This window comes from Chaetura pelagica, unplaced genomic scaffold (genome assembly GCF_000747805.2).
Source record: "Chaetura pelagica isolate M959 unplaced genomic scaffold, ChaPel_1.0 scaffold472, whole genome shotgun sequence".
In the NCBI taxonomy this organism is placed as follows: Eukaryota; Metazoa; Chordata; class Aves; order Apodiformes; family Apodidae; genus Chaetura; species Chaetura pelagica.
The window spans coordinates 1,283,146-1,297,479 of record NW_009952566.1 but is presented as its reverse complement, the minus strand read 5'-3'; the positions used below and the strand labels follow the sequence as shown (position 1 = coordinate 1,297,479).

At 36.7% G+C, this 14,334-nt stretch overlaps 1 protein-coding gene across 1 annotated transcript in view; it reads right to left on the bottom strand.

The window, feature by feature from the left end:
• The window catches only part of AFTPH (aftiphilin), a 34,769-nt gene that overhangs the window by 12,268 nt on the left and 8,167 nt on the right, over positions 1-14,334 (bottom strand). The window contains exons 2-5 of the mRNA XM_009993440.1: positions 9,446-9,597; positions 8,793-8,919; positions 8,420-8,476; positions 5,925-6,047 (exon numbers count right to left, since the gene is read on the bottom strand). Of these exons, the coding sequence (XP_009991742.1) occupies positions 5,925-6,047; positions 8,420-8,476; positions 8,793-8,919; positions 9,446-9,597 (459 nt within the window). The remainder of the gene's footprint in view (positions 1-5,924; positions 6,048-8,419; positions 8,477-8,792; positions 8,920-9,445; positions 9,598-14,334) is intronic.

The window sequence follows — 14,334 nt, the reverse complement described above, 5'->3', positions numbered from 1 at the left end:
TTACAACAATGCAAAGCAGTTCAAACAACAGATTCTTTAGCATCTAAATACTAAAAAGACAACTCTGGGGAAGCACGAATTTTCAAAATATACACTAAAGATCCTAAGTAGATTTGTTCTACCATAGGAAATCTAATTAAATTCTGAACAATAGAGATGTGTTAACTTCTAACTCAAGCAAGATTTGCAAATTAACAAAACATGGATGGAATTAAAAAAACCCAACAAATCCCTAAAATAGTTGAAAGTTAAACTACTATTACTTCCATAGAAGGTGAAGCATTTTGCATAGAAAGTTATGTATACACAATTATAGGGCAAATTTAGAATAGTTACTAGTGAAAGCTGTCTGTACAGCCGTGCCTTGTCCTGATTAGATATAAAATCAGTTATTTACCATCACATGGCCCATGCGTGTTTTGGGTTTTTTTTTGCTTCTAAGAGACAAGCACGACATGTGAGGGACAGATTATCAATACCCTCCCCACATCATACCCTTTACAAATTTTTTAAAATCCTGTGACAATTTATCCTCTAACAATTAACTCATTATGTAAACAAACCATTGGTAACAATGCTTGAACAAGAGAAGCACGGAAACACTGACTCCTGGGAGCTCATCCTTGCCTTTTTATTTCCTCTTATTAAGTCTTTTGTGCACACAGGTAAATCAACCAAGCACCAGGAATCATGCTTTACAGGGAAGGTGTGTTCAGGTGCAGTGTAAATTGCAAGTGCTGTCCTCCTGTATTCTCAGGACACAAACAGGTAGGACAGTACCAGAAATGTCTGAAATAAACGGATCTTTCTACTTCCACACATTACATTTCTGCTCTCTGCATAGTGAAGGCCACTGTCAAGAAGCACCGAGGAAGTATGTGCCTTCAAGTTTTAAAACAACCACTCTCCTGGGAGAAAAGCAATTGAAGTTCTCTGCACCATTATTCAAAATGCTTCACTACCTGCCAGGCTTCCAGTGGCTGAGACATACCTTCTCCTTGCTTTTGTAGGAAGTCGGGCTTTATTGATATTTTAAAAAAACTTCAAAAACTTTCAACTATCCAACACTGAAAAAAATATGAAGAATCACCAGTCAAGACTGTAGCAGCCTGAGCCAGCTTTGTACAATTAAGCTAACTGAAAGAGGCTTTTGCTAGGTGATAGATGTTTACAGAAAGAAAAATTAAGATTGTTGGAGATTTCTGTATTTACTTATAGTAAACACCTTGCCTAGAAAAATCTTTCCTACCTAATGCCTTGGAAATATTTCCAGTACCGACCACGACTAGAAGGGCATTCACTCCATGGAGCTTAAGGAGCTGATGCTACACTTTTTACTTCGCTTCGGTAATGAAATTACTTGCATTGAAGAGATTTGCATGGAAACAGTGTTAGCAGTGTGAAAGCTACACTTGATGAAGTAATGATCACTATCATTTATAGCTTCTTTAAAGTTTGTCACATCTAAAATATAGTAACATTAAAAGGGGGTTGTACAAAAAAAGAAAAAAAAAAAAAAGGCATTGAGCATGAGAATTTAGTACCTTTCTGCCCTGAACTAAATGAACTAAAATTGAAAGTAGCTTCTAACCAACTCTCTTACTGAGGAAAACACCCATTACATTTTGTGTCAAAAGACTGAGTCAGGACTGGTGAATATGACAGAATTGCACAGAAAAGGTGGGATCAAAAGCTGTCTAAGTTTTTCCCTCTAATGATGACTTAATTCACAAATTTGGCAAGGAGAGGACAAAGGACATGATGAATTCTTCCTAAAATAGGAAAAAAAAAATCTGACTTCAAATCAGTAAGAGTATACAAAGTATATTAGTCTTCTCTGTGGGATGAGGTCATCTTGCTGACTCCAACCCCTTCTAAGAGAGGGAGGTGGCAAGTAAAGCAGATCCTGTCTATACAGGATACTGGCAAGCCTATGTCTATACAACAAAAAATAAAGTAAAAGGAGAGGGTACAGGCAAAAGCCAATTAAACAGAAAGGAAAAGCTTTCTGTTCCTAGTGACCTCAGCCCTGAAAAACCTGTGATGCCTGAACACAGCACTGAAATCCCAGACACTGGGAACATGCTCTGCAAATAGAAATATGTTTTGTCTTTTGAAGACTGCAAGGTTGCTAGACTACTGCATTTACAACCATTACTATAATAACATGCTTTAAAGAAAAGTGCTCGATCTAGAAGAATACTGATAATTGGGGCGAAATGCTCTCACTCCTTCCTCCATCTTAGATTACAGGACATGGTACAGAAATGAAGAAGTATACTCAGCTGTCAGAGTACTACTCTGAATGTTAAGGAAGTAAGAAAGAGGAAACTAAAATGCCTGCTGGTTTTACTGCATCATATTTCACTTTTCTCAAAGTGAAACATGTTTTCACACAGTAATTTTAGAATGTTATCATGTAAGAGCTTTTCTAATTCAAAGGAGTAAAATGTAAATGTTTGTCTCTGTGCCAGTAAGTACTGAAGGAAAATTTAACAGAGGAAAAAAAAAAGGAAGCATTTTGCTGTCTTAAAGCTGGGGGGAAAAGTAGAAAGGATATATAATACATATAACAACAATATTTAGATAGACCCCACAAATAAGCATCATAAATGCCCCAGAAAAAGACTTCACAAGGAAGTAATTAATTTTTTTTCTGTGTATTTGTTGGCAAAATTACTACAGTTCTGAAAATTATTATTCTCACACACCACCTCAAAGCCATGGTCACATCTTATAGAAAGTCCTGTAATCTCTTACCTGCAAATCTTTTTCTCTTACTCTGTCAAAAAACTATGTACATTGTTGGATCTTTCTCATATGTATAACTGGAGAGCAGTTCCATGATGGAGCCTTTGGCTGGTGGCCAATAATATGGTAGTTTGCATCTGTCATTGTTAAAAGTCCTGATGGTCCCTTATGTAATTAAAAGTGTTTTTGAAGTCTGTCACCCCATGGGGTTTAATTAAGGTTCAGTGCCTAACAGACAGCAAGTGTAAGATACATATTTCTGTTATAACCTGATCTCTAATTCGGTGGCTTACATGCATGCAGGTGTGCTGTAATGGGCACCTGCAGAATACAATTACTGGCAATTTTCTTTTAGAATGGTCTGGGTCACTGTAGGTTTCTATTCCAATATAAAACCTACTAAGCAAAACCAGACAGGTAAGAAATCCCAAATTTATCGTCTATGCTGGGCCAAAGCTACCACTAGAATCTAGCAAAGAAATATAGTCACAAACAGAAAGAAGATAATGCTTTGAAGCAATAGCAAAAGAGCAGATGTATCTAGACAACTTCTTGCAAGAAAGTCAAAGAGACGTAGGTAAAACTTTAAAAGATGTCAACCAGAGAAAAGTATCAAATCAGAAGAAAGTAGTCAACACTAAGTCCAGACAGCAACCATTTTAATAAGCACCGGAATATATTTTAACTACACTGCCTGAAGACTTAGCCATGGTGCAGAAGTTCACTGCAGCAGATGCTGAAAAAACCCCAAACACAAACAAAATCAAACACCAAAACAAACAAAAAAACAAACCAAACTGCCCCAAACCAACCAACCAACAAACCCAATCAAACCGAAGAGTAGAGCAGGGTATTTGTCTTGGTTTTCACAGTCAAAGTTTGCCTATTTGAGCAACACCCAGTGTGCCTTGATAGAGCCTTTTACTTCAGACTGTGTAGTCTTTGAGACCACCATGCTTAGATAAAGGCAACAGTAATCAGGGGATTGTCTCATATTCTGTTTGCTGCCTTACTTATGAGCACAGAGGAACTGAGAAATAAAACCCCCAATTGTCAAGAAAAACAACAGATCAAAGAACTTAGAAACTACCTTCAAATAGAAAACGGAATGAGCCTTAAAAAGTTATCTTTATGCAATAAACTAATCTGGTAAGTCAGTCAGCAACTTAACTTGGAGAGAAAAAATGATAATCTCAAAAATCTTGTCCTTACAGCTTAAATGACTCAGATGGAAATTTGTCCACTCTATTTCCACAGCCTAACCAACCTAGCAAGATCCTCTGCAGGGAATGAGGCCAAGACATACGGAGTTTATATAATAACTAGGAAAAATTATAGCAACTCCTTTGCTGCTTTTGTCCTCTCATTCTTTTGATTTCTAATGCTCTCTATTTTAAATCTCTGCATGCTTTCCTCCATTTGCATACAACCAAAAAACTAAGGAGGCATTTCTGTATTTTTTTAATCAATGTTCCTCCCACTCCCACTTTTGCATCAGCAGTCTTTCTTCCAAAATCTTATTCCCTCAACAGGAAGTCACACACACAGAGGCACAGATCTGTACACAAATACCCATAAATACCAGGATTTCAACAAAGGAGAACTCTTTTTTTTCTTTAAGCAAAGCATAGGAATTTATTAACCAGAGCCTCTCCTTCCAATAAAAAAGCCAATATTCTGAGGTTTTTGAGTATAATGACCCATCATCAGCAGTATCTGAAAATGGAGAAATGTATAAGTTTTAATTGAACAATTGCACATTAACTGGGTAAGCTTAAACGTACCTCAATTGTTGCACCTATATAACTTGTGTTTAGAATAAAAAGTTTCAGGGTCCACTCAAATAGCCTATCTTGCCATTGCATATTTATCTACGTCTACAGCACAGTTCCTAATAAAATATTTGGGCACATCATCTTAATACCACTACACCTGGGAATACACCTAAGAGGCAGTCTGCATAATGTGAAGTGAAGCTGGGTTTCCCCCAAAAGAAAACAGAGGCCACAAAACATTAACAGAAGATGAGGCCAAAAGAGAAACAAGATCTCTGAGGTGGAGAATTGATCATTCAGGCCCTGAAACTTTGAGTGTCACTTAACTTTTGCCTCTTAGCACTCTTAATAGCTAGAGTTCCAACCTCTAACTTATCTCTTCCCTAAGAACTTATTTCAGTATCTTTCTTTTTGGGAAAAAAATAACCTAAGGCCAGGAGTACAGACAGATGGCATAGAAGCTTCTTGTATGTATACTTAAAAGTACCTAATCAGAAGTCACAAGTGTAGCAGGTAACTAAAGATGCTGGGCAGACTGGACAAGACCTGCACTAAGAAAGGACACAGCTGATTCTCTGAATACATGCCAAGTACCACTGAAAATTAAATGTCTCTGCATATTCCATTAGCTTGTTGATAACCACACACATTGCAACATGCATGGCCTTAAAGTGGTTTCCTAATATAACAACAAAAAACCAACAATAATACAGAATTAATGAAATTCAAAAGATCACTCCTGATCTCCTCTGAATTCATTTTGTATCAGACTTAAAAGACAGAAAAGCCAGTGAAGCAACTTCCTGTTCAACAGATAATTATTTAATAGAATTTAATGCAAAGGGCCAACAGAACTCATACAATCAAAAAGTCAGGCACCTATGCTAGCTGTGTTTGTACCCAGAATCTCTTTCCAGGCAGCTGGGCTGCTTTCCATTTTACTCTGAAAAAGACAGGAAAGAGATTAAGTAAAAGGACATGAACAGTGTACATGTAAGTACTGTAACTCAGAAAAAGAAGTGCTACCTAACAGGTAGAATAAGCTCCAGAAAAAGCAAAGATGAAGTCAGAGAAAGGACATGTCTAAAGCTATATCTAAAATCTGTGGAATTAGCTGTACACTGCCTTTAAAACAAATTGCTGTATAACAGTAGGTATCATCAGGATTCTTAAATGCTGGCCACCAACTGCTACTGTCTCATTGTAGGGACTCCCTTCCAGTCACACATGGAAAACAGATCCAAGAGAAGGACTTCAATCTGACACAAGGAACCCCGCCCTTCAAATACAGGTGTCTTTGAACACATCATCTAAATATATCAATTATATAGACACAAGGCATCCCATTGTTTCCCTCATTCTGTCTTTTCCCGTTCTTCCCCTTCTCTATTTTTTTACCTGGAACTGATCAGATGTACACGTGCTCATCTCTGGTGATACAGGAGGTGTCTGTCCTATTGAAGCTATTTTTTCCGCCGCAGATATTGGTTTCAAAGGTTCCTTGGTAGGCTCTAACATACCCTAAATAAATAAATAAAACCCCAGTAATAATAATAGAAAAAGCCCCACACTCCCACAGACACACACACATATTTATTGCAAAAACTGCAGACATAAAAAAAAATTAAGAAAACACACAACTAGGTAGTACTACTCTCAACTAGGGCCTTGGGAGATACCATATATCTCCGGGACACTTTCAGTGAGGCAGGCTAGGAGATGGGGCAGGGGAGAGAATTATCCTGGTTCCTTAGACTTAAGAAACAGTTTAGAGCCAATAACAGAAACCTAAGTGCTTAGCTGGAGCTTGCTTTCAACAATGTAATTTAAGCTGGAGGAAACAGTTACTTGATAAAGTGCTGTCTTCTCCTCCCAGTTGTGTGTAGACTATTCCAGAAATATCAAATGGCCCATCAGAAAGCTACAATTACATTAATTCCATTTAAACAGCTAAGTAATTCAGAAGAAACAAGTCAAATTACCAGTTTGCAGACTGATAAAGAACAAATATTGACATAAAAAATAAATGCATTAAGAAGCATTAATTAAACCCACATTTTTAATTTTAAACAAATAGTTCAAAGATAGACAGTCCTACAAAAAATGTCTGAATTCGCTGGTGTTCCTCAGTAAAACTGAGGGTGAGAGCAATCTACAGAAATACCAAAGTTCACACTGAAACATGAAAACCACCTCAGAAAAGTAAGGTATGAGAAAAGAAACCCCCAAATAAACCCACTGGATTTGCAACTAATGTATTTCAAGATAACTGCAGGAATTCAGCCAGCCAGGTCATATATCACACTAATGTTTCTACACGATGTTAGGGGAGCTCAGCATTTAACCATCAGTTAAATAAATTATTTTGGACAGCAGAAAAACACATGAAGCAGTGTGGCAACAGAAAGCAGCAAGCTTTACTCCTACCATCACCTCCATCCATCTTAAATGTATGCACAAGTGTATAAAGATTTTAGGTGATAATTAATCAGCAACAACAACCTGCTGCAAAAAATAACTGCACATGTTGCATACAAACAAACTCGCTCACAAAGACACGACAGGAAGAAAATGGCAATTCATAGAATCAAAGAATAGTTAAGGTTGGAATCATCAGGATCCAATCTCCCTGCTATTAGCAGAAATGTTTAATCTCTCCATCAGAACACCATGCTTACATCCTAAGAAGTTCACGAGCTGACCTTGATGCCACAGAAAACAACAGCTCTAGAAACTGACTGTAGAAGTCACTCTACAAAATTGATCTAGAGCTTAAATTGGATTAATATATGCCAAAGAAAGCTGCAATAATATTACATTATATTTGTGAATGACTGTATCAAAGTGTGTGTTTGTATGTGTGTGTGTATATAAGTTCCCCCCCAAAAAGAGTGTATTTGTTCTGCTCAGACTAGCAAAAATGGCAACTCTTATCTTCTGAATGTTTTTACTACTACAGACATCACACAGAGTCTGAAATGACAAACAGGAATTACAGAATATCGGCTTAAGAAAAAAACAGTTAATCTTATTGCACTAGGTTACTTGAGTTCCTTCCAATCCACAGAAATCTAAATTATGCTTTCTATTTTTATCTAGCACTTGGGGCAACAAAAGAATACTGGTTATACAATGCTTTTTGTACAAACAAGAATCTTTTATATATACGTGCCTCCTTTATTAATATGCCAATAACACTGCAAAGCATTACTATACATCTCTCTTGACCTAGGGGTATTGAGAGGCAATCAAGTTTATTAATGAAGTGTCTGTCAGAGGAACAGTTGCACAAAGAGGAATGCTTGAGAGAGCTGAGAAAACTTCCTACACACACTTCATGGAATACTGTTAACTATCCAGCAGTTCTTAACCTTTCTTTGAAGTATCTGGTCTTAGTGACAGGGTTTCCCACAAGTGCTGATGCAGATCAACATTTTGATTAAATTCTACATTCCTTTGTCATTTTAGACAACTATTTAACAATCTAGTTTCTTGTGTCAAGTTTTAGTTGACATTTTTACATCTATACATTATCTTTAATAGTTAAAATTAAACAAGAACTTTTTATTGCTGCATGCACATTAATACATTACTTAAATTTTTTTTTTTAGAAAATGCCTCAAACTGAGCTTAACTAGTTATCCTACCTTATTAAATAGTTTGCTATATGAAGAGAGTAAATCAATACTTTTAAAATTTAAAATAAAGTATCTGTTTGAACATATAATGAAAATTGTGTATTTGATAATTCTTTTCTAGTATTTCTACTGATGCCTAAGCCACAACCATACTTGCAAAAATAGCTTTCAGCACACTTAATGCTTAATGTAATTTAATATATTTTAGCAAGCTGTTGGAACTACAACAAAAATATAACACTAACAAAAGCTTACCAGTCCTGCTGCATACATGGGTACTATAACAGGCTGTTTCTTGTTGCCTGTAAAGAGCTGATAAAACAACAAAAATATTTACTTAAGAGTTTCTGTGTCAGTGACAATGGTATTTTTTCAATGTTACATACCTCATACAAGATTAATACCAGGGAGTAAATACTATGTTAAATGTAACATAATTATTAAAAACTAATGCAACTTTTAATATTAACAGGGCTTATAAAAAGTTGTCAAACAGTTTGTCACAAAAAGCTGTGTTCAGTTCAGCTATGCAATTAAGAGACAAGCATTCAAACAAAATGAATCCCACCTGATTCTACATTTAAAGCAGCTCCATTATTCAGAAAGCAAGTTTTATTGACAGACTCACAATATTTCTTGTGTCGATTCCCAAGGAGCACAAAAGCTTTTTGTTGCTGTGGGAGCCACCCCACTGGTATCTCAGTCCATACGCATCATGGATATCCTGCAGCTCTGTCCACACGTCCATCAGTTCCCTACATAATCCATCATAAATCAAATTATCAACAGGAATAACAGCTTAGCAGCCTTGAATATTTATTCTAGTTTTTAATACAAGTGAGTTATTATATATTCCAGTTAAGCTTACACCCAAGCACAACACCCAGGGGGACTAAAACTGCAGTGTTCTCAGAACAATTATAGGTCAAACTTATAATCGGAAAACAATGTCCGCAGCAGACAGGACAAGGCCTACTTAAACTTCATCATCACATGAATCAATCTAGCAATTTAAAGCAAGTGTAACTAATAAGACCTAGTCTGATTAACTCTAAGACATCATTTAAAAGAAGATGATACACTGTTGACTAAGTTGATACGCTGAACAAGTGAAATACTCCTGGTATACTTATTCACTAAAAACAAGCATTCTGGTAGATATTTTGCTCTGTGGTTTTTCAATATACTTGAAGCAAACAACTAGTTTAAAATTACTGCTTCATGTTTTAAGTTCCCAAAGATGACATGCTTCTGCTTCATTTAAAGTTAATGGCTTCTTACCCAGTATTTGCTAAGGTCTCCTCAGCTGTCTTCTGCTTTTGAACTGCTTCCAATAAATGATTCAAGGAACTTATTTCTTCTTCAACTTCAACGACAGGCATGGAAGGAAAACAGACTTCAAATATTCGTTCCAGACGACTTTGCAATGTTGTCTATATAAAAAATAAAAATATTTATGGTTTTGGTAGCTGCTTTAAAATTATAAAAATAAATTGAGATGGAAAACAGTACATAGTTGATACAAAGCTTCACTTACCACAAAATCTGTAACTACCAGAGGATCACGAGACTTTTTATAAGCATTCAAATACAGGGTGCTAGCTATTGAGAAACAGTAAGGATCTTGCTCTCTGCAAAGTGAATTTACAACAGAAAAGTCCAGGACAGTTCTTACCAGATTCCCTCTTTGCTATAAATTAGCAGAAAATATGTGCAATAACTATTAAACACATCTTAAGTCAATGTAGTGTAAGTGTCTAAATCTACACATGCTAAAGGTTTTACTGAACACTTTTATAGCAAGCTTGGCACTGAACTGTATCATTTCACTTAATGACAACACACTTCAAACTTGAGACATAACACTGATTCAGAAGACAGCTTCACTTAAGCTGTATGCACCTGAAGGTCTCACAAAACAACCCAATGTGTAACCTGCTCATAGTTTGGTAATAAATTTGAAAATAGTACAGAAAAACTACTTCTAGTCCAAAGACTGCACACTTCCTAAAAAACTGCTAGTATCAATTATATAGGTGTATGAAAACTTGCTACAGTTCAGGTGAGTCAGGTATAATACAGAAGACCCAAGATTAAGGCATTTAACTATATTGTTTGTCAAAAAGTACTTGTAAGATTTGTTTGGTACTTCTCCAGACCAAAAAACAAATATGAAAAAGAATAATTACTTCATGTCTTAATTTCTTGCCCCCAACATAATTTGTGTGTTTAATTTATATAGAATAATTACTTTCCTCCAAGCAACATCCCTTTCCCTCCCCATTCATGATTCCTGCAAGGGTTAAAAGGCAACCTTGGGAACATACCTATCCAAGCCAAATAACTTAGAAAACAACTGAAGTCCCCACTAAGTTTTTTGCCAAGCAAAGAGCCAGCTAGATAGCAACATAGTTTGCATAACCACAACTTTATCTCTGTTACTTTTGTCCGACCTTCTTCTGCTGCCTTACATTATAAACTCACACCAAGGGTATGTAAATATAAACACTCAGAAGTTTTGCAGGAGGGCTATGGATCTGTATGCCATGGTTTCAAGAGATAAGGCAGGATTTCCTGCTTGTCACAGTAGTTCCAACTGTGTCTTTATGTTGCCATCATTTCAGTGTCCCTTGAAAGGAACTTCAGTATCTGGGGAAGGCAAACTGGCTTTTTTTCATAACAGAGCAAATGGACTCCTGCTTTTCTCTTTCCCAGTGCCATGATCACTGCTGTTGGGTAGGATAAGGTCTCAGCAATACATACAGCACACATTGGTACTTGTGGTTTCCAGGCATTTTAATTACACAGCATGCACTGGAGAATGCTCCTATTCTTGCCACTTGGGCCTTGGCAGATGGATTTAATATTAAAAATAAAATCCCTCAAAAAACCTCCCACCCCCACAAAACAAAAAAACAACTTTATTTCCTTTTACAAGTATATTATGTTTTCTTCTTTTTACGTGCTTCCCTTACATTTCTGTCTCTTCTCCGTTTTATTTCCATATAGACAAAGAATTTCAATTTTATTAGCGCTCTGTGAACTCTCTCAGACATCACCTGTACGACTGACATGAAACAATTGTTTTCCCCAGTTCAACACACTGAAAACACGTAACCAGCAATCTCTTAACATTTATTAAAAAGTACCAGTTGCAAAGTATGCTCATAAAAATCAATTTAAACCCCTTATTTCAATGTGCTTGTTTTTAACAGCAGCTCTCAAATCTCTTCTTCCTAGGGGAAAAAGATGCAAGTCTGACTCAAAATGACCACTTCTATCTTTCTAGTCTAGGGCTATTCAATGCCCACCTTTCTGATGCTCAGCTGCATTGCACACAGGGCGGCATCCAGCTTTTCTATGGAGGAAATGGAAAAGATACTGAGTAGGTGAAAATCCCACAAGCTTCCCACAGCATCTGCTAGTATAGCTATGCCAGCAGAGCCCTCCTGTGGAGATGCAGCATATTCCAGCAGCAATACTGAATTTACACCCATAAACCTCCGACAGAGGTTTTGTGTTACAATCAAAATGATTTAAGGTTCAGGAAAGCAAGACTGGTAGGTGGAAGTTACATATTTTAATTAGACCAAACGATACAATTGGGACAAACCTTTATGGACCAGAATATCTGCTTTACAATTATTATAATAGTTATCTATATTTCTTGTTTCAATTTTTATATAAAAAATTGCCTCATCTCTTGTCTCAGTTAAGCAAACCACTGACTATGTACAACATCAAACATAGTACAGGAAACATAACACAGAGGCAAAGACCATGTTATCAGAAAATCTTGATTCTGTACTGGGGTCTCAGAATAAGTTGGGAACTGAGAACCAAGCATGTTCAGCCTGTTCTCCCTTAACAGCCACTAACTGCAAAAAATAAGGAAAATTAACTGCCTTAGAAAATTAGCTCTCCAGTTTCACTACCTGTGAAAGAAATGCCTGACAGTGACAGTCACTGTTCTTTGCGAAGCATAATGTCAAAATGCTATGATTTTTATACTATCAAAGCATCTGAATTACACAGCATACCTGACTCACACTTTCTTTTCCTCTTCATTACCTCTCTGGTATATTCTGACCATAACTTGTCATGTTCTACAGTATAGAATTTTCCATCTAATCATCTCTTAAAACCTAATCATTCTGGCCATACAATAAGATATAATCCTTGTTACATTATTTGTAGGCTCTTTAGTGTTTGTTGACCAGAATGAAGTAATTTACATTTTCAGGAAGTAAAACTGAACAGTGTCCCAAATTCTAGCCTAAGAATTCAGCAGACAAAAAGCATGCTCACTTAAATTTTAAAACTTAACTTTGCTAGCAATATATCACTTGCTCTTATTCAAACAGGTGAGGCCTACTTCATTTCTGTAATACAGCAGGAATACATATATCCCCACTGAAAAGGAAGGGGCAGACAAAAGGCATTGTATCATGAAAACAGCAAGGCATCACATTTCTTGGAAAGCATCAACATTTGAGAATGTGCTGGTGATTCAGAATATGCTTACTTAGGTACTGAAAGAATTAACAGAAAGTCTCTAAGAACCTAGCAGCATCTCAGACAGCACACAATTTCAAATTTGAGCTTAAGAATTGTGCCAAAATTCTAGGAACAGTTTAATTATAGCATTTTTTACACCTCCTTTCAGTCCTTTCTACATTTCCAGAAATGCTTAGCCCTTATATGTGATAGAGAAGGATGGTTTCCATAGCAAACTAGAGTAAGTAATTCTATGTGCGCAAATGGATGCAAGGATGAGCATTCAAACACACATCTCCTGGGCAGTGGCAATGTCCCTAAGGAAGCAGGCTGAACTTGTTCTTCTAATTGGTAATGAATTCCTGTGGTCACAGCTCCCAGGTATAAAAGGCATTACCAAGATTCTGAAATTGTATGTCCATTTCCTACAAACCTCAATCTACTGTTTTTATAAAATGGACTATTAGAAATGTTACTTCTGTCAGACACAGTAGTGTCATGTCTTTCAGGATACAAAAAAACAATCCTGGAAAAAAAAAAAAAGGCACAAAAGGAAACAAGAACTTCTCTCTACTTTTCCAAGTTACAAAAAATATTTGATACTTTTGAGTTCTCCATTGCCATTTAAGAAGAGTAACTCTTGAAGGCACATACCGAAGATGTGAAAAAGGCTACAGATGCTGTTCTAAAAATTAACCATGATTCTTCAAACAGTAACAAACTTAAACCCCCATAGTTTCTGGGAAAGCATAAAATTTTTGATAAACACTTAAGATCATGGCAATCATCACCTGAAGCAGCAAAAATATCACAGATGTAAGACACTTTCAAGTGAGAATAACCACAGGATTAGAATTTATCTCCTTGGCTGTTTAAACAGGGGGCAAGATCCAGCCCTCAGAGCTGGAAGGCCAAAGTACTTGCTATACAGAATTATTTTTTTTCTTTTCCACCACAAGAACCAATGAACCCCTTTAACACAGGAAATCTACCCTGCCCATCCAGAACACTAAATCCTCCCCAGCTGCTTCCATGTGAACTAACAGTGACAGGTCACTCCTTCTCTTCAGAGCTATGAAGAGAAGATACTAAAACTTGCCATAAAGACAACATAGTTAGCCTACACTACAGAAATAGTTGATATGAACTGAAGTTTTCACCGTATGACTTCTTGCTTCCCTCCATGGTTCAAATCACACATGAGCTGCAGACAAAATCTCATCCAGTTAACTCCTCATGCTGGAAGCTCCACAGTGGAGTGACATTTTGTCCCTCCTTCCTCCTCACTTTCCCTCAGAGTTGACAGCCCTGTTCTCAAAGGCAAGCTCTGGTTTTCCCATCCCACTCTTGCTTACAGTCTGCAGCATCTCTGCTCTGGCAGCCTTCAGAGGTGCTTTAAGAAGGGAGAGTCTCTAAAGCAGAGGTCACCTTTAGCTCACCTTTTCCTGCTGCCAGGAAAAGAGGCTATGAAGGAAGCAGTACTCAAGCTCTGGGCTATGCATCTATTGAACACACAACTGGGAGACCTAAGAGTAAATAAAACCAGTATAATAGTAAAATTATTGAGAATATTTAGATATTTATGTCTTATCTGACAGAAAAAAAACCCCATAAGAATGGAGACAAGAGTAAGCATGTGAATGATCCAAGATGCTAAATGAATAATTAGGGAA